Source organism: Tenrec ecaudatus, chromosome 3, assembly GCF_050624435.1.
Source record: "Tenrec ecaudatus isolate mTenEca1 chromosome 3, mTenEca1.hap1, whole genome shotgun sequence".
NCBI lineage: Eukaryota > Metazoa > Chordata > Mammalia > Afrosoricida > Tenrecidae > Tenrec > Tenrec ecaudatus.
Window position 1 is genome coordinate 214,714,357 of NC_134532.1, and position 25,319 is coordinate 214,739,675.

At 46.2% G+C, this 25,319-nt stretch overlaps 1 protein-coding gene across 1 annotated transcript in view; it reads left to right on the top strand.

Annotated features, from left to right (window-relative positions):
* Positions 1-12,121: 12,121 nt before the first annotated feature.
* The window catches only part of CLNK (cytokine dependent hematopoietic cell linker), a 42,068-nt gene continuing 28,870 nt past the window's right edge, over positions 12,122-25,319 (top strand). The window contains exons 1-2 of the mRNA XM_075543599.1: positions 12,122-12,225; positions 23,625-23,652. Of these exons, the coding sequence (XP_075399714.1) occupies positions 12,122-12,225; positions 23,625-23,652 (132 nt within the window). The remainder of the gene's footprint in view (positions 12,226-23,624; positions 23,653-25,319) is intronic.

A 25,319-nucleotide genomic window follows, 5' to 3' on the forward strand; every position in this document is an offset into this window, starting at 1 on the left:
AGAAACAAATTCAAGGTCATCTTCCAGCCATTTCAGATTCAAGTGTATTTCAAAATCAACAGAGATGTAGATAGAATATCTAGCTCCAAGTTTAATGTTGTAGAAGAAATCCACCAATGCCAGGCTGTGTCTTCCCCTCCATTCAGTCTCAGTCCTTGACTTTCCCCGGAGCCACCCACGGGTCAGCAGCAATGGCATCTCCCAGAGCTTGTTGGGAACGACATCCCCTCCTGCACCTCTTAAGGGTCCCAGCCTCAACGCTGCTGAAGCAGACATCCTCTCTGACCCTCGCTCAGCTCTTTGGCAGACAGTTTCCTCCTATGCCCCGGTCCTCAGCACTACCCAATGTGAGCCCTCCCTGGACCCGAAGATCCATTCAGTAATCTGTCATTTCAGAAAGGACATAGAGAGAGGTTCTTCAGTCGATCTTGTCAGGTCTACGCCTGGCGCATGCGTCATAGCTTGCTTCTTTGAGCGCTTCCAGAACTAACCACGAAGATACAAAACCCTAAAGCATTGCTTGTGTCTGCCAAACAACCCTGAGATATAAGAAATGTTGAGACTGAGGCTCAGTTTTATCCAATTCTATCCAAAGTCTATCTCCCTAGTGACCAGGCATCACACGGATGACGGTCTATTGGGCGTAGTGGGTATGTGTTGGGCTGCTAACCATCAGGTCAGCTGTTCAAAATCACTGACAAGGCTTTGTACTCCCGTAGAAGTTACAGCCCTGGGCACCCACAGCAGCAGCCCTCCCTGCCCCATAGGGTCGCCATGAGTCAGCATCAAGCTGAGGGCAGTGAGTTTGGATTGGGGTTGGTCTTTCATAGACAAAGCGTGTAGCATGGGTAAGTGCTTCACGGGGACTGAGCGGAAAACAGGTATCCTTTCATCCTGCCGATCCAAGTGCCTTCGTTACACAGGGATGTTGTGACGAAACAAACAGCAGGACAGAGAGACTTTGAAAACGGGACGTTTTTTCTCATATTTCCGAAGCTAAAGGTCCAGAGCAGAGGCTTAGCAGCGTAGGCTCCTGCCTTAGAGGTGAGCCCGAGCCTTCCTCGGTTGCTTCGTTCCTTAGCTCACAGGCCTTCCGATGCTGTTGCACATTGTCCCCGTCTCCACCACAGAGCCACGGGGGCTCACAGGGTTACACTTCAAGGTCAGCAGATTGAAACCACCAGCTGCTCCTTGGGACAAAGATGAGGCCTTCGACTCCCATAAACATTGACAGGTTTGGAAACCTACCAGGGCAGTTTTACCCTGTCCTGTAGGGATGCTGTGAGTTAAATCGACTCGATGGCAGTGCATTGGGTTTCGTTTTAGAGTGCTTCTTGGGGTGCCCTGCTGGCGTAGTGGTTACGAGTTGAACTGGTAACTGCAAGACCAGCAGTTTGAAACCACCAACTGCTCCAGGGGTGGGGGTGGGGTGAGACTTTCTAATCCCTTAAAGATATACATTCACAATGGCCCTATAGGGCGGGGTAGAACTGTCCCGGTGGTTTTCCGAGACTATAACTCTTTACAGGAGTAGAAAGAAAACGTCGTCTTTCAACTGAAGAGCAGCTTGTGTTTGGGAACTGGTGACTTGAGACCTAGTGGCCCTGTGGCTAGCAGCCCAGCACAGACCCACTGCATGACCAGGAATCCTCCTCGTTCCTGTTGTAGAAACAGCCACCCGTGGGAACGCAGAGAAATGGTTTCTCGCTACCACCACGCAGAGAAAAGCATAGGACACAGATGGAAGAAAAAGAACCAGCTACTATAACTTTTTCATCTTGCTAACACATTTTCCAACGAATAAATAAGGAGCTCATGAAGAAACACTCAGATTCACAGCCATTGTGTCAATTCCAACTCACCGTGACCCTATTGGGCAGGACGGAACTTACTCTGGGTCTCTGAGACTGGAACCCTTGATCGGAGTAGAAAGCTTCAACTTTCTCCAATGAACTGACCGGCGGTTTTGAACGGCTCCTGTTGCGGTTAGCAGCCCAACCCATAATGACACCACCAGGGACTCGTAATAATTCCTAATCTAGCGAATATTTCCTACTTGTTGTTAGATGCCTTCAAGTCTGAGCAGACTCCCAGTGACACTGTCCTGAGCCTTCCTCACAAGTGTTCCTATGCCCGACCCCCTATTGCAGCCACTGTGTCGCTCCATCTTTCTCTCCTTGGCTGCCCTTCCGATTTACCAAGCATCATGTCCTTCTCCAGGGACTGGTCTCTCCTGACAACATGTCCCAAGTGCATGAGACAAAGTCTTACCATCCCTGCTGTTGCTGCTGCTGCTGCTATTTCTTCTTCTTTTCAATAAATCATTGTATTGAGGGCTTTTACAACTCTTATAACAATCCATACATCAGTGGTATCAAGCACATTTGTACATATGTTGCCATCATCATTTTCAAAACATTTTCTTACAACTTGAGACCTTGGTATCAGCTCATCTTCTTTCCCTCCCTCCCCTCACCCTCATAATCCTTGAAAATTATAAAATGTTATTATTGTTTTCATACCTTAAACCTTGGGGGGTATATGTCAATCCTTGTGATCCCTCCTTGCTCCCCGTTATTCCCCCATCTTCCCCATACCCTCATGGTATTGCTACTCCCATTACTATTCTTGGGAGCTTTATTTGTCCTGGATTCAATGTGTCAAGAGCTCTTATCTGTACCAGTATACATGCTCCAGTGTAGCTGGATTTGTAAGATAGAATTGGGTCATGATAAAGGCGATGGGGTGGAGGAAGCATTAAAGAACTAGAGGAATGTTGTGTATTTCATCAGTGCTATACTGCACTCTGGCTGACTCATCCTTTCCTTGTGACTCATCTGTGAGGGGATATCCAATTGGCTACAGGCAGGTTTTGGGTCTCTACTCTGACCCCACTCGTTCACATCTGTATAATTGTTTGGGGGCTTCTCATGCCTGATACCTGATCCTGTTGACACCCCGTGATCACAGATTGGTGTGCTTCTTCCATGTGGGTTTTATTGCTTTCCTGCTAGATGGCCGCTTGTGTAACTTCAGCCTTTAAGACCCCAGACATTATATCTTGTAATATCTGGGCACCATCAGCTTTTCTTCACCACATTTGCTTATATACCCATTTTGTCATAAGTGATCATGTCGGGAACATGAGCCTCACAGAATGCCAGGTTATTAGAACAAAGTTTTCTTGCATTGAGGGAGTACTCTCGTGTTGTCAGCACAGTTGATCACAGCTCCTCCCGGAAGACCCAGGGAAATCTGGAACTTGGCACTTGAGGACTCACCTCGTCCTTGCTCTCACATCTTGAACACTGGAAAGAGACAGAAAATGTTCTTATTTCTAAGCAGCATTCTGGCTGTACATCTTCCAAGATATATCTGTTTGTTCTTCTGGCAGTCCATGATATTTTCAATAGTCTTTGCCAGTACCATAATTCAAATGTGTTGATTCTTCTTTGGTCTTCCATACTCTAGATCTAACTTTCATATGCATAGGAGGCCATTGAAAATATCATGGTTTGTGTCAGACATGCCTTAGTCCTCAGTGGGACATCCTTGACCTTCAACACTGCAAAGAGGTCGTGTGCAGCAGGCCCTGTGGTTAGCAGGCCAAGGCATAACCTCTACTCCAAACAGACCAAGAATTGTGTGATAAGCACCTCAGCTCGTTAGTAATAGCAACCAAAGTAGACCACCAGAGGGGTTAAATGTTTAACAACAGAATCTGAGCGAAGGCCCACCAGACTCCTAGGTCGTACTGTGTTCACCGGGCTCAATTAACCTTCCAGGAAGAAATGACTTGTGCAGCCCAGGTAAGAGCTGGCTTGTCTGAGACAGGGATCTTCTCAGAGCCAGTGGTGCTAATCACACATGACCACGAGAGGGCGAGCATGCACCGCCTCCAGCTCCAGGAATTTTAAGGAGGTTGCCTTGGGAAATCAATTAGCTGTGTTCCCAAGTTTAATTGGAAACATTTCATAGCATGTGGAAATAACTGTGCTTCGTCTGCAGAGAAAATGGCCATTTCTTCTCTAATTTCCTACTACTCAATTACAGCAGTAACAGGGCCAGGGGCTTCTGAACATTCACAGGAACATGGAGTTGAAAGATCGGGATGCCTAGCAGGAACTTTTTTGAAGTCCCGTCGCCTGTCTGTATTAGAAGTCACGCTTTTGAAATGCCTTGATGCACTAATTCCAAGCAAGAGTATCTGTACAATCCTTCCCTGCTTTTCCAAACGGGAAACTTCATTCCTCAAACATCCAGGTTTTCCATAAGCATCTATTGTTGTTAGGCTAACGGCTCTCAGCGTTGTGACGCTCTGCACAGCAGAAGGAAACACTGCCCGGTGCTGTGTCATCCTCACGATGGCTCTTATGCCTGAGTCCACTGTGCAGTCAGTGCGTCAGTCCATCGCCTTGAGGGCCTCCCTCCCTCTCATTCATTGCCCTTCTACTTTACCAAACATGTCTTTCTCCAGGGACTGCTCTATTCTAAAACCTGCCCAAAGTCCGGAAGATGAAGATGAAGTCTCGGATTCCCTGGTGCTGTTGTGGTTAAGAAGTCAGCAGTTCAAAACCACCAGCCACTTTTGGGGTGAAGGACAGGACCACTGAAGAGTTAGCCACCTTTCATAAACCTCAAGGCTTAGAAAACCTTGGTTATGAGTCGGTTCTACTGTGTCACACAGGTTCTCTATGAGTCTCAATCGGCTCACTAGTTACGAACAACACCATCTCACACATACTAAGGAGCAAAGACCGAAACCTAGCTCCAAATCTCACCTCCTTCCTTGACTCCAAACACCTGAGTTAGCCTCACTAAATCCAAGTCATCCAAGCTGAATGGCAGTGGGCAATGGCTCCCCTGGTGGACACGGTGCTCTGGTGTGCAAGGTAAACCTGTAGACTTAATGGCCTCTGAGTTTATAGGGTTACCTAAGCCATGAATAAGTGAAGTCCCAGTATTAAATATTGCTAGTAGGCACGCTTGATAAAGCTGGAACCTTCAACCACTCTCGCTAACATCGCTGATACTCTCCTGCACAAGGCTTTAAGTTGTGAGGAGAGCAATTGATATTAAATGATGTTGAGAACACGTTACTTTTTGGGGAAGACAAGGAGCTCTGCTAGTGGGTTTCATCTCAAAAGATTCACAGTGGTGAAGGCACAGGTAAACAAACAAACGAAGCAGATCCAAGACTCCTCCCTCCTGTGGCACCTCTTGGAGTTCTCCATCCCCCCCAACCCATGCTTCACCCATCTTGGGCCCTTGGCACTTGCTCTTCGATCCATCAGGAATACTGCTTACTGAGACACACATATGCTGTGCTCCCGCTGGGCTGCTGTCTCGGCACCTCATCAGCGTGGTCTTCCCAGATCTGTGTCAGACATGGCAAAAACAAAGGAGGATCTGGATCTGGTGATAGAAATGACCCTGGAGAGCCAATGACAGAAATTTGCAAGGCTAAGGACTTGTTTCTTGCCATTGTCTTCTTTCAACACTACCGGGAGACTGTACACATGGAACTCACAGACTGAATCCAGTAAAATCAGCTCCATCTGGGAGAGAGACACGGGGGCAATCAGTATCACCCAACAGAAGGCCGGCTGCAGAAAGGCCATCGACTGCTGAAACACAGCCTGGAGTCTACCCCACCTACATTTAGAGACCCGCTCTCCAGAACGGATGTGCTGGACTGATGACCACATCACAGACTTCCTACAAGGAGGCTGGGCATCAGAATGGGATACGTGAAGATGGATAGGGAAGCACACCTGACCTCTGCCCCCTTGGAGCCATCCCTGGGTGGATGTGGAGCTAGACTCTCCTTATGACGTCAGAGGAAGCCCCACCCTTTGTCCTTGGGGGGAGGGCATGCATTTTTCTTGGCTCATGTGAACAGCACCACTGCCTCTCCTCCTCTCCACCCGAAGGAGGAGAAAGAAGGAGAGTCAGGCTAGTAGTGGATTTAGAAGAAGAATTATGGTGTTGGCAAAGCATGATGAAATGCCATGCCTGACGGAAGAACTAAGAGCTCTGTCTTGGGAGAACGATCACCAGACTGCTCCTTAGAAGTGAGGATGTTCGACCTCGGTCTCACGTACTTGAACATGTTAACGAGGACCAGGCCCCAGGGAATGACATTGTGCTTGGTGCAGTAGAAGGTTCGTCAACAAGAGGCAGGGCCTCGGTAGGATGGGTTGACATAGGGGCTCAAACGTAGCCATGACTCTGAGGACGGCACAGGAAGGGAGAATGTGTCCTTCTGCCGTGCATGCGGTCATTGAGTCTAAATGGACTCGATAACATTTAATAATAGAAAATGTCATACCAGGAGGCCAGTGGGCTTCAATGGTACAGTTCTCACCTTCTAGACAGCGACCTGAGTCCCACTGCGGCCACAACTTCCACCCACGGGTCCATGGAGGCTTGCGTGCTGCTGTGATTCTAACCAGGTTTGAGTGGATCCATTACACTCAGACACTAGTATGGAAGGCCTGGTGATCTTTATGAAAATCAGCTAATAAACGCCTTGTTTGTCATTTGGTTGCCCTTCTGACCCTTTTAAAGCTGTTTTGGTTTTTTTAAATAGTGAAGGGGAAATGTACAAGGATTAAGGCCCTGCTAATCCCCGCTGACCATGAATCTGGGATGTGAATTGCCTCGCTATGATGCAGAATGCATTGGAAAGTGGATTGTTGCATATGGAATTAAGTAAAAATGTAGCACTCAATCATTTGATCTCCCTTAGGATCCATTAAATTTGTTCTCATTTTTAATATTTTATACTTTCTTTGCTGTTGAGGTTTTTAGCTGTTTTACTTTGTGATTCTTGTTAGTTTGTTTGGTTTGTAATTTTTTTTGTCTATGTAACCCAGGAGAGGTAAATCTATAGGCAGTCACTGGATTAATGGTTCCTTGGGGTATGCCAGGGGAGGTTGGGTGAAATGGGAAGCTGGTGATGACTGTACAACACATCTTGATGTGACTACACAATAGCATTGTGTAATATGTGAATTATATACCAATGAAACTGTTGGGGATTTTGCTTTAAGCCCTGTGGATCACAATTGTCCAGTTCTGCCCTGTATGAGATTGCCATGAGTCAAGGTTGCTCAGAACAAGTCTGTAGCTCAGAATGGTTGCGGTTGCCATTAGGTGCCATTGCATTTGTTCCAACCCAGACCAACCTCATGCACAAGAGAACAACGCACTGCCCAGGCCTATCCTATCCTCACAAGGCAATGAGCTACACCTGAGTTCTTTGTTACAGCCATTGTGCCAGTTATCTCCTTGAGAGTCTTCTTCTTTCCCCGCCCCTCCACTTTACCAAGCATGATGTCCTTCTCCAAGGTCTGGTAACCCAGAATAGAGTTCAATAACTCTGTCTGCATTTCATTTCGTGGTGGAAGTAAAATGACCTACAAGTCTGCAAATCCATTCCAGGCCTTTTGCGGGCTTTCTCTAGGACCGGATTATCTTACCTCGTTGCCTTACCTAGTTTGTTCTTGGTTTTTTCCCACAAGAATTGATTCCTCGGTCTCTAAAGACCCTTCTGTCTTAAAAGTCCCATGAGAGCCAATGAAGATGCTGAATTCAGCAGAAACAGACTAATGAGATTGCTACATAGAAAGGCTGTGAATTCTAATCAGAAAATGCTGGAGAAAGGGGTACAACAAGGGTAATATTGCAAACAATGGCATACTCCCCCTTCTGCTACTTACTCCTGTAGGCAAGACCCTTACATCCCCCATGCCTCCATTACCCCAACAAGGGTAGCCAATGTCTTTGTCATCAACATTGTTAGAAAGGGGAATGATTCCCATTTAAATGTGTGTGTGTGTGTGTGTGTGTGTGTGTGTGTGTGTGTGTGTGTGTGTGTGTAGTGTTTGATGACATTCCCCACCCATTCACCGGTATGCCCTCTTGTTTCCTAGGTGACAAACTCATCAAAAGAGTCAAGGTGAGAGAAATATTGCCACCCACTTTTTACTGCAGGAGTGTGGAATTACGGACAATGTGAGAGTTGAACTAGCACTTCAAAAATATGTTCGACTGTATGGGAAAGGAAGGGAAATATTGGAATGAGTAAGATATGCCAATAAAATATTATTCAAGAAAAAATGTTTGAAAAATTTGGCTGGGATTTGCCATTTCTGTAAGCAAACCCTACATTTGGAAAACACCTTCCCTGCTCAGTGGACAAAAAATTGAATTTCTAATGATTTCTTTTGCAGGTTCCTGCACCACCTCCACGGTAAGAGACTTTTCTATTTGTTTTGCTATGTACCTATGAAAGTCAGTCAGAAAAGGCAGTGATGCAGGGGCTCCACTTCATAGATGTGTGGGTGTGTTCCGAACAAAATGTGTATATATATGTCTCCGTGATCAGTGGGCGGCTGCAGACAAGTTCTGTCAGTGATACACTTGTCTTAGTCTCATTATAGGATCATATCAAAACGAGGGCTCCCGAGGGGACCTACTGGGCAAGTTCAAATTCGGACGAAATGTTATGATGACCGTTTGGGGTGGTTCAAAAGGAGTCGTCTTGATCCAATTTCTCAAAATACATAGGATGACCACGGGGGCTCGTGAGGAAGAACTTTGAAGAAAAAACTGTTGTGAGAGAAAGAGCAGGAAATGTTCAGCTCGCCCTTTTTTCCCATCACAACAGCGAGCCTCCCCTTTCTTAATGGGTAGCAATGGCTGCCCCGTGACGATGTTGTTGGGAAACCTCCCCCAAGTCACCCTACAGTTCTGATCTTGCCCTCTCAGACTTATTTTTGTTTCCCAAATTTTAAAAATTGAAACCAAGCAAACACATTTTCAGTCCCTTGGGATGTCCAGTGTCCCTCTTGACATGATGTACATAAAAGAGCACAAAATCTTCAAAGAAAGGTTAGAGAGGTGGAATCAGCACCTACAGACATGTTTAGACTCAGACAGAGGGTGCATCAAGAAACCATGCTTCACATGTTCATATTTGCGTTTGATCGGGACATCTGTAAATTAGTACTCGTATGAGTATATGAGATGGGGTACTTCCTCAAGGGACTAACAATTGACATGAGCTCTGGCAGTGTAGGTTATGTATTAGCTGCTAACCACAAGGTCAGCAGTTTGAAACCACTAGCTACTCTACATGGGAAAGGGAGATGTTCTATTCTCATAAAGAGTTATAATACGGAGAACCCACAGAGACCTTCCTGCCCTGTCCTCTGGGTCGCTGTGAGTCAGACTTAATTTGAAGACCAGGAGTTGAGGTTGTACAGTTGTTGCTGTCGTCCTTTGTTGGGAGTTGCCTTCAAGTCAGCTCCAGCTCACGACAACGTTATGTATCACAAGCTTATCACCCGAGGCCATGGTTACAATCATTGGCAGATTGCCACCCATTATCAAAGCCATCATGTCAATAACATCTAATACTCTCCACCTTCTAGTTTTTATTAGCTGCTGGTTCTCACATCCGAAGAGGACTATTGATAGCAAGTTATGAAAGTCCATTGATTCGTGTAAGAAAAACTAAACATAACAGCAAAGACCTGAGACGATCCTGTTTGCTGTGGGACATTGAGGACTAATTCGAACCCATTTTGAAAATTGACAAGGGTGGAAGGCATTTAAACCATAAGACCCTTCATTCATTTAACAACGACAAGCATACTGTGTGTCACAAACACTTACTGCTACCTACTATGGGTCTTTGGCGGTGCGGTGGGTTCAGCATAAGCTACTAACAGCAATGTGGGCAGTTCAAATTCACCAGCTGCTCTGAGGGAGAGAGATGTTACTGCCTGCTTCCACAGAGATTTGCAATCTCAGAAGTCCCAGGAGCAGTTCAACTCTGTCCTATAGGTGAATCAGAATGACTCAGTGGCAGTGGGTTATGACAACGAAGGATCTCTTGTAAGGCAGTGGTTGAAGTACTTGGCTATTATCCCCAAAGATTGGCAGTTCAAACCCATCAGCCTTTCAACAAGCGGTTTCATCTGTGTCATCTGGTTTCCATAGACTAACCCACACCAAAATCACTGCAACTGAGTCCATTTTGACTCATATGGACCCTATAGGACAGGAGAGAACTGACCCTGTAGGTTCCTGAAACTGTAAAAGTTAATGGAAGTGGGAAGCCACATCTTTTTCCCTTGGAGCAGCTGGTAGCTTCTAACTGCTGACCCTGTCATTAGCAGCCCAACTCGTTACCACAACGCCGTCAGAGATGACAGCATACCCTCCGGGGTCCCTAGGAGTCAGAATTGACATCGTAGTAGTGGTTAATGTACAACCAGTGTCTCCTTGCCCTCCACAAGCCCATGTCATTGGCCTCTCATCCTCAGCAGTGCAGTCTTCTGGTTCATCTGTTGAGTATTTTTCCCAGAGGAGAAATGACACTGAGAGATGCAGGCAGATCAAGTGTTTCTACATTGAATGTTCAGGGCCCTAAAATCTGCTAGAAACACCGTCTGGGGACCTGTAAGGAATAACGTTGATACCTTTTGAGTCGGGTACCACAAGTTTACTGAACCTCTGTTTGGGTATTAACCTTGGTGCCCACATCTCCCTGGCCCCAGAAGCCAAGGGCATGGATCCTCTGGTAGCCTCCCTTGATCAATGATGGATGGGGAGCCCTGGTGTATACCCTGGGTTGCTCTTTCTCAGTGTGCATTTCTGAGACATACACTGAGTCCCTCAGGAGGTCACCATATGAATGAATCCTCACCCCCCCACCTACCCCTACCCCCCAAAAGAAACAAACTCACTGCCATCCATTTGATTTCAACTCATAGCAGCCCTGTAGGACAGAGTAGAACTGTCCAAGACTATAACTATTTAATGAGAGTAGAACACCTCATCTTTCTCCCATGGAACAGCTAGTGGTTTTGAACTCCTGACCTTGTGTTTATCAGCCCCATACATAACCAGGAGACATCAAAGGAAGCTCATTCATTAACCTGTCCACTAAAACTTCTTGGCAAGGTGGCCCATCTCACGTCTCCATTTCTTCATTGTGATTATGGGGCAAAACACTCCAATCATTTTGCTGTGTTCACCTTTGGGGAGGAACCCAAACTGAGATACTCTGAAATATCAAGCCAAGCAACTACCCTACAGCAGACCCCAGGAAGACCAGAGCCACCAAACCCCAATCTTAGCCTGCTCTGCTCCCCTCTATGATTTTGGGTGATCCACACACTCTATGGGTCACCTCTCATTTTCTCCTATGATCTTTATGGAGATAAAATAAGTTATCACATAAGACACATCAATTATGCCTCATACATTCATGTACACACACACGTGTTGTTGTTAGGTGCCATTGAATAAACCTAGAAAATGGATGGATGGATGGATGGACGGATGAGTAGATGGATGGGCGAATCAACTGATGAATGGGTGGGTGAGTGGGTGGAAGGACGGACAGGGAAGGGTAGATAGATGGATGGTAGATAGGAGGGAAAGCAGTGGGTTTGACTGCTGATCCTCCAAGTTGGACCCACCTCTGTCCTCTCTTCATGCCCTTTGAGTCCGTGTCCCTCGGTCTGATTGCACTCCATCATAAGTGTCCACTTCCTTCTCTCTTTGCTCTCATGGAGAGAGGCATCTTCAACTAAGAACCGTGCCTTTTCCTTTCTGCATCTCTACCATCTACCATAATCCTGACACATAATAGCCACTGTGTGATTGAGTGAGGGACTGGATAAATAGGCTGGTGAGTGAGAAAAGTGTTGACTTCAACCATCCTCATACTTCCTTGGAAGGTTTTAAATCCTCAGTTTTCAGTCTGTGAAAAGGTGCTTGGCATAGCACACCATAACTCCTAAAACTCAAATGGTTGCTATAATGAAAATTACAGGACATCCTGCAGAAGTTTACATCATACTCCTTAGAGAACAGCAGCAACCCGATGAGTCAACCACAGGGAGGTCGTCTTAGGCTCATTAGTAGACTGAATATTCCGGGATCGGTAGCTAGCTGGTTCCGCCTCTCTGGGAGTAGTGAGCATGATGAAGTGGAAATCCCTGCATGGACATTGGGGGGCATCGAGGGTACAGCTGTGAGTGTGAGTCGAGTCTGGGGGCTGCTCCTTCAGCCAAATCTCTTGTCTTCACACAGGTTGCCCATGAGTCTTCCAAAGAAGTACCAGCCCTTGCCCCCTGAACCCGTTCCCTTGCCACCTGTCCCTCAGAGACACACCCCTCCTGAAGTCCAGGTGAGAGGACCCAGGTGAGTGGACTCTTCCTGCTCCTGCAACCACTGGGGTGACCACCGGGGTTATTGTGGGTGCTGGGCGAGTTACCAGGGCTACTGAGGGTTCCGGGAGGGTGAAATAGAAACCCCACAAGTGAGTGACTTCAAAGAACACGCATTCATTTTCTCACAGCTCCGGGGGGCTGAATGTCCAATTCAGGAGCTGGGATCTGTTGATGGTGACTGCCCATAATTCTTGGTGTTTCTTTATTTGTGGACAAACTTCACATGTGGTTGTCTGTCTTCGTGTGTGTGTGTCTATTCTGGTCTTATAAATCAAAAGGAGCCTTGGAGGCATAGTGGTTATGAGGGGCTGCTAACTGCATGGTTGGCCGTTCTAAACCATAAGCCACTTTGTGGGAGAAAAACAGGATTTTCTACTGCCATAAAGAGTCACACTCTCAGAAACTCACAGGGGCAGTTCTCCCTGTCCTAAAGGATCAGGATGAAGTCAGCGTGGACTCGGTGGCCGTGAAAGAGCGGTTGAGGAAAGTCAGACGTTGCTCGGCTTAAGATCCACCCTATGGTGGTAAGATTAGCTGCATTACATGATGGGAAGTGATTACACCACATCACATCATGTTGCACAAATGTTACAAAACACCAAACCAATGGTCATGGAGTCCATTCTGACCCAGGCGACCCCTTGTGCCTCAGAGAAAAGGTTCCTGTTCCTGGGACCTGCCCACGGCTGGCGGCCAGCTCTTTCTTTCAAGGTGCCTCTGGGCGGTCCAAGCGGGTCCACCTTCCAGTTCCTTGAGCCCTTGGTTATTTGAATCACTCGGGATTTCTCAGCCTAGACGTCACCTTTGAGATAGAGATCTGTCCTACTCGAGGACACTTGATTAACCACATATAACTCCTCCGTGGCAGCAACCAGACGGCTTCGCAAATCTCTGAGAGCCAGGCCTGAGCCAAGTGAACACACAAAATGACCCCTTGCATAAAACCAGAAAGCACAACGTGAGTCGACTCCAATTCACAGAGTCCCTCTAGGACAGGGTCGGACTGCCGCTGTACGGTTCGGAGACCGCAACTCTAACGGGAGTAGAAAGCCCCATCTTTCTGCCGAGGAGTGGCTGGGGGTTTCGAACTGCCGAACTTGGAGATGGCAGCCCAGTGCTTAACCACTGCATCACCAGGGCTCTGACCACTGCAGAAGTAACAGGAAAAACCAGACCTGTGCCCTCTCTGAACAGACTCCAGCATGAGCAGGGAGAGAAGCCAAACACATCATGAGGGGCAATTGTCTTAGATGTCTGGAGTCTGAGTCTTTCTGGAAAATGCATGTCTCTGTAGCAAAGGGCGTTATTCCAAGTGTTGCTCAATGGAGGACTGAATCAGTTGCTGAGGAAAACATTCAATGCCAAACAGAATCAGGACGTACGTCATTATGGAAAACCCAGAGGGGGACCCAAATGATCCGGACTCAGTATTGCCCCCTAGCCTCCCTTCACCCAGACAGAAGGCATATCATGCTGTACAAAACCCCGTTTATCAAAAGCATGTTTGACAAATAAGCATTTTTAAATAAATAAAACAATCCCTTAGTATTAAGTGCTAATGATTTGCTCTTACTTTGGGATGTTGCCCCCCAAAACCAAACTCACTGCCATTGTGTCAGTTCCAAGTCCTAGCGATCCTACGGGCCTAGGCCTTGTGGGTTTCTGAGATTGTAACTCTATGGGAGTAGAAAGCTTCATCTTTCTCCCTCGGAGAGGCTGGTGGTTTTGAACTGCTGACCTTGTGGTTAGCAGCCCTACAAGTCACCACTACACCACCAGCGCTCCTTCTAGAAATCTCCATAATGTTATAGATAAGAATGGGTTTTCTTTATTTTCTTGAAAGCTTGGATTTTCAAAATTACCTTATTTGGGAAGTAAGCTCAAAAATTAGCAGCAACCTCTTCACGCTGTACAAAATAAGCCATGCTTTCTCACGGTGAGCTTGATTCTGCAAGTTGGGTATAGAGTGTTCATTCATCAGCAAATATTTCTCCAGGAAACTGATGTTCCAGCTCTCAAGCTCCGTAGAATGGAAAGCCTCATCCATCACTGGTATCGAGAAACTATCCTTCCTCATAATTGTCTGACGAACATCCCTTTATCTTTTCAACCTTCAGAACCCCACACAGATACCTGTGTTCCAAGGACATTTCCCCCTCCTCCTCCTCCTCTCCTGATACCGTCTGTGTTCCCCTCAGACGGTGCATCATGAGGGTACAAACTCGCTGCTTGAGTTTGGACTCAACCTGCCTGGGTTGAAATTCTCAGGAACTGTCAGGGTGGAGCTCTCCTTCTCCAGGAGGGATAGCTCTGCCCCACCCCCACCCCCGAGACATTGGGTCACTTTTATTGCATTTTTCCTCTTACTTTTATTGGGGGCTCTTACATCTCTTATCACAATCCGTACATTCATCCAGTGTGTCAAGCACATTTGCACCTATGCCGCCATCATCATTTTCAAAGCATTCTCTTCCCACTTGAGCCCCTGATATCAGCTCCCATTTCTTCCCCCAAACTCCCACATTTACTGCATATTATTGATTGTCACCATTCTGAGATTGTTGATACTGACATCTAGTGGGTAGAGACCAGGCTTGCTGGGAATCAATCAGTGCATGAGACAGCCCAGGGCCAACAGAGCAGAGATGGAGCAAACCCTGCCTGAAGGTAAATGACTAATCTTTGAGACCAATCAGTACGAAGGTCTAGTGATCTGTTCCTGTAAAGGTTTAGAAGAAGCCCAAACTCACTGCCATCGAGCTGATTCCGATTCACAGCAAATTGCCCTTTGGGTTACTGAGACTTTAAATCTTGACAGGGGTAGACTGTCTAACCTTTCTCCTGTGGAGCAGCTGGTAGGTTTGAACCATTGACCTTGTGGTGAGTTGGTCGATGTGTAACCCACTCTGTCACCAGGGTTCCTGTAAAGGTTATAATGTAGGAAACCCTTCCATGCTGCTCTGCACTGTCACCGAAGGTCACCATGAGTCAAAACCGAGTGGCGAGAGCTTTGTTGTTGTTGTGTACTATCGAGTTGGTTCCAACCCATAGCAACCCTACTGCACTCAAGGGAACAAAACACTGCAGGGTCCTGTGTCATCCTCACAATTGCTGCTATGCCTGAGTCCATTGTCACAGCCACTGTGTCAGTCCTTGTTGTTGCGGACCTTCCTCCTTTCCACTTTACCAAGCATGGCAAAGTGAACAGCTGACCAGCCCCTTGGGGGAGTGAGAAAGAAGAGGTTATCTGCTCGCATAAAAATTCACAGCAGAAGCAATTAGGTTAAAATTTAACACCCTATCATTTGATCCCCTTTATGAGCCATTACAATTTGTTCTACTGCTTAATATTTTCTTTTCAGTTGAGGCCCTATCTGTCTTACTTTGTTATCCTGGTTAGTTTTCTGGTGGCTGTTAGTTGCATGTTTTTCTGCATATGAATTCCAGGATACTTAAACCAAAGGGTCAGTAACTGGACTAATGGTCCCTTGGGGGTGTGGCAAGGGAGGCTGGGGGAAATGGTACAAGAATGAAGAATAAGTTCTAAAAGTGATTGTGGTAATGATTGTATAACTCTTTTGGATGTGATTGAACTATTGAATTGTATGACATATGAACTATATGCCACTAGAACTGTTGAAAAAATGTGTAGCTCAGAAACCTATGGGAGCAGTTCTGCTGTGTCCCGTTAGATCACTAGAAGTTGGAATCAACTCAATGGCAGCCAGTTTTGCTCTTTGGGACTACTACTTCTGCCGCTGCCGTTGTCACTTCATATATCATGTCTGTATACCCGTCTGTGTCGACCACCCAACAAGGAAGAATGGATTCATTTCTGCAACTGTATGTCCTGGCCAGGACCTGACAACAGCCCCCCACTCATAGCGACCCCATGCCCTACTGAACACAAACTACCCAGTCCTACTCTCTCTCCACGATGGGTCTGGGATCCATAGTTTTCACTGGCTGATTTTTGGAATATCGCCAGGCCTTGCTTCCAAATCTGTCTTACTCTGGAAGCTCCACTGAAACCTGGTCAGCAGCAGAGCACACCACACAATGCTCCATGGCCAAGTGGGTGGTGGCTGCCTACTGTTTGGAAATCGAATTCCGTTCTGTTGCATGGAAGGCAAGAGTTCTACCACTGACCCCTATCTGACTCATGACGGATATTTCATAGTTACGGTAGTGCTGTGGGTCACATACTGAGCTGTTAACCACAGGGTCAGGAGTTTGAACCCACCAGCCGTTGCATGGCAGAATGATGAACCTAGCTGCTCCTTTAAATCTTTAAGATCTCAAACACCCAAGGGGGTAAATCTGCTCTGTCCTTTGGGGTCGCTATGACTTGGAATCAACTTGATGGCTGTGAGTATTTCCCTCTACAAGGAATCCTGGGGGTGCAAATCATTATGGGATTAGCTATTTGGAAGATCAGCCATTTAAACCCACCAGCCACTCTGCTAGAGAAATATGGGGCCCTCTACCCCAGGAAAGACTTACCTCCCTGGAAACCCTTTGGGACAATTCTTTCTCCTAGAGGGTAGCTCTGAGTAGGAATTGACTTGAAGATAACGATGAACCTTTATGTGTGTGTGTGTGTGTGTGTGTGTGTGTGTGTGTGTGTGTGTGTTTATCTCTTACTGAATTGGTGTCATTGTTGTCTGGCGCCATCAAGTCAATTCCATGACAACACTATGCACAACAGAAACACTGCCCAGCCCTGCGCCATCCTCACAATTGTTCCGATGCTTGAGCCCACTGTTGTAGCCAGTGTCAATCAGTCTCCTGGAGGGCCTACTTTCATTCTCAGCCACTCTACCAAGCGTGATGATCCTCTCCAGGGACTGGGGTCTCCTGACATCATGCCCAAGGTATTTAAAATGAAGTCTCACTTGCTTCTAAGGAGCATTCTGGCCCTGCTTCTTCGAGACAGATCGGTTTGTCCTTTCAGCCGTCCCTGGTACTTTCAATATTCTTCTCCAGCGCCGCAGTTCAAATGCATCGATTCTTCTTCTCTCTTTCTTATTCAATGGCCAACTTATACATGCATTATACTGAATTGAATCCTTCCAAAAATATATGTGCTGAGGTCCTTGAATCTTGTTTCTATAAATATGACTTTGTTTGGAAACAGATGGGTCATTGTTATGTTAATGAGGTCACACAGGGATAGGATAGACTCTATACTGAATCTCCTCTGACTCATGAAAGGGCCACAGTAGATGAAGACACAGCAGCCCAGGGACTCCAAAGATGGCCAGCAAATGCCAGGAACCAGAGGAGAATTGAGCTGGCGGAAATCCTACCCTGGACTTTAAATATCAAGGACTGTGTTTGTGTCGGGGGGTGGGGGGGGGGAGAATGAAAGGGGGAGAGAGTAAAGGGAAGGAAGGTAGAAAGGAAGAAAGGAAGTGAAGGAAGAAAAGAATGGAAAGAAGGAAACAAGTGAAGGACCAGAAAGGAGGAAGGAAGGAAGGAAGGAAGGAAGGAAGGAAGGAAGGAAGGAAGGAAGGAAGGAAGGAAGGAAGGGAGGGAGGGAGGAAGGTAGAAAGGAAGGAAAGCAGTGAGATGAAGCAAGGAAGGAAGGAAGGAAGGAAGGAAGGAAGGGAGGGAGGAAGGAAGGGAGGGAGGGAGGGAGGGAGGGAGGAAGGAAGGAAGGGAGGGAGGGAGGGAGGGAGGAAGGAAAGAATTCAGTCATCTTCAAAGCCACCCATTTGGTGTGTTTTTTTTATGGCAGTGGTGGGTAGCTAAGACAATATATAATCTTTTAATTTTCAGTTTTCAAATGTCTCCTTTAAAAAGTGCAATTACTTGTTATATTTTTTTTAATTTTTTTCAGTACTGTTTAATTTTTTACATACACTTTTTCTTGCGTCTGAGGTGCAGCTCACCATTTCACGTTCAAGCATGCATCCACATTCGCATCTACCTCAGCCCGCCATCTCTTTAACGTACCACCGTCTATCCCACTTCCTCCCTGCATGTCCTGTTTCTGTTCCTCCTTCTCTCCGAACCCTCCAGTCCTTGAGTTAACGCTGCTACCCATTTGATTTTAAAGGAGAGGTGAGTTTCATTCTAGACTGTAGTCTTGGGGGGCCCACCAGTCTCTAGCTGACCGGTTAGCTCTGTCCCTTTTTTGATTTTGAGTTTTGTTCCACATTTTCTCCTACTCTATCCAGTGCCTTCTAATTCTGTTCCTGTCCAGCACAAACAATTAATGGCAGCTGGGCACCAACTAGTTCTTCGGAGCTTAGGGTTCTAGAGGCTTTTGTGTAGCCCATTGGTCCATCTGACTAATTGTTTCCAGGTATCTTTTTTATTTTTGTCCCTCTTATTTTTATTGGGACAGAAAGAGACCAATCGTTGAACCTTCGACGACCACCTATAAGTTTTAAGACCTCAGCTGTTACTCACCAGAGTAGGACATTGTCTCTGTGAACAGTGCATGCTGGGCCAATTGACGGTGGTGCCCCCAAGACTATGACTGTGATACTCCGAGCCCAGTGACTCGTCCCTTCAAGGTGTTTGGCTCAGTCTAACCCGCTTTCATAACTTTGCCCTCTGTGTGTTACACCACATTCACATACACATTTGCAGCAGAAGCAAATGGACATACACGAATGTGCTCCATCAAGCCTATGAAGATTCAGGAGGATACTCCCGCTCAGCCTCTTCCACCTGTTCCATCCTGCACACGTATCCGTTTTAATTGGTCTGGTGTGGCACCTGGACGACATCAGCATTTCCAAAGTTCCTCAGGAACCTTGAGTGAACTGTTGAGTAAACAATAGGCTGCTAACCAAAGGTCACTGGCTCAAACCCACCAAGCACTCTGAGGGAGAATGATGAGGTGACTTGCTCCTACAAAGATTTACATCCTAAGCAACATATCTAGGGTTCCCACGAGTTGGAATTGACTGAAAGGCGGTAGGTTTGGTATTCTTGGGTTTCAGATGAAACTAATGTACAACCAGGGTTCAGAAGCCAAAAGAACCCTGATTCTAAGAATAAATATACCTTCCCCAAAGCATCTAATGTCCATATGTTATAAAAATTTCTAATGCATTAAATAATAGCCTGGACAATATTGGTGATGGCTCCACAATATGATTGATATCATTGTGGTCCCTGGATTGTATACATGAATAACACAGACGGGGTAGATGTTATTCATATTTTTTTATAATTAAAAATATGTGAAGGCAAAATAATAATAAGGCAAACACTCCACTATGTCCAGGGTCACACCAGCCGGTTCTGCTGTCATCTTAACGGTGGTGATTTTGTTGTTGTTGTTGTTAGGCACTGCCGAGTCGGTTCCAACTCACAACCACCCTGGTTCAACAGAATGAAACACTGCCTGGTCCTGTGGCATCCTCCCAGTTGTTGTTGTGTTTGGACCCATTGTTGTAGCCACTGTATCAATCCATCTTGTCAATCTGCTCCTCCACTTTGCCAAGCATGATGTCCTTTTCCAGGAACTGGCTTCTCCTGCAAACATGCCTGAATTACAAGATACAGAATTTCCCAGCCTCGTCTCTAAAAATCATTCCACCTATCCTTCTTCCAAAACCAGATTTGTTTGTTCTTTTAGCAGTCCATGGTAAATAGTCTATCAATAATTTTCAATATTGAATATTATTTTCCAGCATATTTCTTTCAATATTCTTTTCCAGCATCATAGTTCAAATGCATTGATTCTTTTATGGTCTTCCTTATTCAATGTCCAGTTTCCCCATGTCTGGGGGGCGACTGAAAATGCCATGGCTTGGGTAAAGTGCACCATAGTTAGATAGTCCTAACTAACGGCCCATGCTGCATGCAAACAACTGTGAGAGATTGTATTGCTGGGTTGGTTTCCTCAGAAAACCTATGGGACTTGGGAGATCGGAACTTCAAGGCACGTCTCTACAGAAGCCCCATTCACACACAGCAGCTGCACCCTTAGTGCATGCGTCATCCTGGGTTGAATTGCTCTCCCTCTAGCACAACCTGCAATTACACCAGGCAATCAACGCCATCATTGCAGGCAAAGTGACAGCTGCAGCCTTTTACAAGGGGTGGTGCTTGCCCTGGGAAGGTCAAGCTATTGTCTCAGCCCCATTGGTCTGCTCTCCCCCAATTCTCCCATTCTCTGCTTTACCACTAAGCTGCAGCTTTGCACAAACAATTACTGATTCAAAGCAGACCAGTTAAAGGAAATGCTATTTGGATTTTACAGTGACAACTCAGAACTGGAGGCTAACCGGGAAGTTTGGGGAATGTTGGAAAGATAGTCTGTTATCATGATTTTCAAACTATTGGTGTACTTAATATTTATTCTTTTTTTTTTTTTAACTGAACCCATTTCCTGACTGTGTTAGTCTGGGTTGACTAGAGAAACAAATTCAGGGACAATCATATGTGTGTAAGAGAGAGCTTTATATCAAAGAACAAATGTATATTAAGAAAGCGTCCCAGCTCAGTTCAGATCAAGTCCACAGATTCCTCTTTAGACTCAGGCAGCACACCCAATCAATAATGCTGAATGCAGAAAGATCACAGGCCGGTGGTGGATCCAGTGGCACTGGAAGCATCTCAGCCCTGGTGTGGGTCTCTATGTGGCTCCTCCAGCTCCAGAGGTCTGGATGCCATCAATGTAGCTCTATGTGGCTTGTTCACAGGAATGTAAAGCAGAGAGACTGTGTGTGTCCATCTCCCGAGAGGAAGACAGGAGTTCCTAGAATCCTCAGAGAAGGCCATGCCCACACACGAACATCATTGGCTATGGATTGATTGATAGGGTTGTTGGTTCAGGGATATTAAATGTCTCACAAGGGCAATGATACAATTTGGAAATGAATAATTGTGAATACATGATGAGTGTAATCTATGTCGCTGAATAGGATATGTGAAAGTGTTGAAATGACCAATGTTTCTTTACATAAATATTTATGACAGTCTATAAGAACGAAGCACAGAATTCCCATAAATAACTGCAAGGCAAGCATTTTCAATAATATCATAGACCAAATGTTAAGCCTGGAGAATTTTTCTGTTAAGAAGGCAGAATCTCTGCCTTTAAGTGGATTCCAATTCATTGTGATAACCTTGATGTCAACCCATAGCAGCCCTATAAGACAGGGTAGAATTGCCTCTCTGAGTCCCTATCTTTCTCCCTCAGAGGCTGGTGATTTTGAACTGCTCACCTTGTAAGGTCGCAACCCAACACATAGCCACTGCACTACCTGGGCTCCCTATAGTGACCCATAGGGTTTCCTAGGCTGTAAATCTTTACAGGTACAGAGCTCTTTCCCCCTTGGAGCAACTGCTGAACCACCAAGCTAGAGGTTAGCAGTCCAGTGCTTAGCCTCCTTTGCCACCAGGGACTCTTGTTTAAAGAAAAAGAAAGAACAAAAAAACGAAAGGTAGATAATCAAAATTTAGAATGCTCTTTAGTGAAAAAGAGGAGGAATCTCGACAATTAGGGTTGGCATGGTGATGGTAATAATGGGCTCAAACATAACAATTGTGAGGATGGCCCGGGACCAGGCATGTCCAGCTGACTCACTGCCATCACATCGGTTCCAACTCATGGCAGCCCGAAAGGGCAGGGTAGAGCCGCCCGTGTGAGTTTCTAAGACTGTAGCTCTTTACAGGAATAGACAGCCCCTCTTGCTCTCTCTGAGCACACTGGTGGCTTCAAACTGCTGACCTTTCTCTTAGCAGCTCACTGTGTAATCACCACGCCACTAGGGCTCCTTAGCTGTACTGAAGGCCCTGGCAAACACAAAACTCCAGAAGTGAACGGAAATGTTTCAACTAACTGATGCAGCGCTGCTGGAGGCCCTCCTCCGCCTATGCCAAGGAATCTGGAGATCATTACCCGGCCAACTGAGCGGATGGTTCTCATTTCCATTGGCCCTGTATATGACCTTGGTGGCTTAGTGGGTGACACATTGAGCTAACTACAAGGTTATAAGTTTGAAACTACCAACCACTCCTCAGGAGAAAGGTGAGGCTTTCTACTCCTGTGAAGGGTTACAGTCTCAAAAACAGAGAGGCAGCTCTAATCTGTCCTATATGGTTGCTGTGAGTCAGACTTGACTAGATGGAAATGATTGGTTATTATTGTTTTGAATTTTTTATTTTACCTAACATGATGCCCTATTCCAGCTATTATTATTTCCCGATAACCTGCCAAAGTAGGTGAGACAAAGTCTCCATATCCTCTCTTCTAAGGAGCTTTCTGGCTGTACTTCATCCAAGCCTGATTGGTTCTTTCTTCTGGTACAGTCCCTGGACTGGTGTCATTCATAGACCATAATCCATAGTCCATGGACTGGTGTCATCCAGAGGCCACGGTCCATAGTCCATGGACTGGTGTCATCCAGAGGCCACGGTCCACAGTCCATGGACTGGCGTCGTCCAGTCAACAGTCCCCTCCAACACCTCAGACATGAAAGATCTAGCTGTAGCATGCACGCTCAGTTTGCTCCTGGAATAAGCTTGCCTCCCACAACCTGACCCTGATGATCACCACCTCCCACTAAAAGTGGTTTTGCGGTCTCAACCACCCAGGCATTTCTTCCAGCTGCGGCCTTTCAGTAACAGATCTGAGTAGAAGGTTTGGCACCTGGTTGACCCCACTCCATTGATGGCTTCTCATCTGACTTCAATGTCCTTCTAGCAGTCTTGCCTGATTAACACACGCCCTTTTCGCTGTCATCTTTCATAGCTCTTGGTCAGCCTTCCAAGAGGGATACCCTTGCAGAGATCTCTTGGGAAACATGGAGTTTGGAGAGGTTACTTCACTGAGGAATCTGAAAGGCTTGATGCGTATTCTGAGGCCAACCCACGCCCATGCCATCAAGTTCCATGTCGGGGGAGGTCCCCACCATTCAGCTTTATGCTTCCTTCTGTTTCTGTCCCTCTCCTCTCCACGTCACCCCCTTTATTTCTCTTGAACATGCCTTCTGGGGATATTCCACTGCCCTGGCCATCTTCATATCTATAAAGTTCTTAGACTTCTTTAAAACAAAAACCTCAGAGCTTTACAATCTAAGTACTCACAGCAGGTCTGGCATAAAAAATGGTGTTAGCAGGAATTATGAAAGTATTGAAATTGTCCCAAAAGGAGAAGCAAGTTTACGTCCCTTTTGTCACCATCTTTTATATTGGCCCATCTTTTTCCCACTCCCTTAAAATTATGACAAAAATTAAAATTTAGCTTTATGGAATAGTTATAAATAGCAATAAATGCCACCCTGGACTGTGAGCTGTGAGTTTGGCCATGAAAATGTAACTAAAGGTTTGCAAGGGCTCAGAATGATTTTTATTGTGATGATTATGGACCTATTTTAATAACACCACTTCTTTTTCTTTCAGACAGATGAACTTAAAGGATTTACAAGAGGTAAGTAGCAGGGGCGCCCTGGGAAGCAAGAGAGCAGACATTGATTAAGCATTTGTGGGGGGCATGGTGTGGAGCCCTGCTGGAGCGCTTGGTTACTAACTAAAACACCATCCGTTCAAACCCATCCTCGGCTCTGCAGGAGAAAGATGGGGAAAGATTTGCAGCTTTGTAAACCCTGGGAAGCAGCTCTGCTATTTGCTTTGGGTGCCTAGCAGACCTAAATCTTGCAATAACTACTAGAAGATGCACAGCCGGCAGCTAATAGGGCCAGACCCTGAATGCAAGTCAAAGATCAGGGGTCCCATCCCCACCATGATGACTTAGGAAACACAGAGAGGGCTGTGTGAGGAGGGACTAAAGGACAAGGAAGGACTCCTGGAGGTGCGGTGAGCTAAGCGCCACACCGTTAACACAGAGGTCAGCAGTTCAACCTCATCAGATGCTCCACGGAAGAACCAGGAGGCTACCTGCTCCCGTTAAGATTGCCACTGGGTCAGAATGGACTTGATGACCATGAGGAATTTTATCCCTCAGGGTGGGCCCCTGTGTGGCAGGGCTCAACTGCTCCAAAGGGCTTTCGTGGCTTTGAAGAACTTTGGTGGCACACTGGTTAAGCTCTTGTCTGATCACAAGGTCAGCGTGCCAACCCCACCAGCCGCTCTGCAGGAGAAAGTTTGCTTCTGTTATGATTGGAACCCGATGGGCTGGTTCTACTCTCATCCTAAAGGGCCACTATGAATGGGATTGACTCAATGGCCATGGGTTTGGGTTACTCGTAACTGGAGTAGACTTCCAGTCCTCTCGTCTGTCAGGCTAACCAACAAGGTAATGCAAACTGTTTGTGTCATGTAGGTGCCGTGGGTAAAATCAACTCAGCAGCACCCAACAGCTACCCAACAATTGTTATCTAAAACCAAAACACTCACTTCCATCTGAGCATAGCCACCACATAATTGAACTCAAGTGGAGTCTGAATTTATATCAAGACCCCACATGGCATTAGGACTTGTACTGTAGACTACAGCCTTCAGCAAACAAAGTACGCTCCAAAGCAGGATTATAAAACCCAAAATAACATTTCTAACTTGTGACTCAATGCGACAGTTTTCACCTGTGGTGAAGTGGAATTTCTTAAATGGCTCTTCTAGCCAAATCTCTAATTCCCCCCCTTTAAAGGTCAGGGTATAACGATGCAAATAGATTGCGTGAAACACTAGTAGAGCGGATTGTTCAGTTCTGGTTGCCATTCCCCTGGCTAAAATGAGAGTCATTCTAGAAGCAAGAACAGGGAGAAATCCCAGGACCATCAAGGATGAAGAGCAACCAGTGGAACAACCTAAAGAAGCTAAGACCATAGGCACCAGAGGCTGCTTCACAGAGACCATGAGCCAGAGCGAACAGGCCAGGCTGAGACAGAGCAGTGGGGGTATACCACAAAGACTATGGTCTGTCAGGCAGAGCAGCAGATGGGCTTCTGGCCAAAGGAGGAAGGGTCAAGGGTTGTAGCAGGAGGCTTCCACAGGTTGGGTACTTTCCTTTCCCAGGATAACAAGGCAGAAAAGATGTATTAGAGAGAAGTGCCTTGCAAGAGGAGACTTGGCAGCCCAGGACAAAGAAAAAGGTGAGGTTGTAAGGGAGTTTAGGCAGCAAGGAGATTATGTTTATTC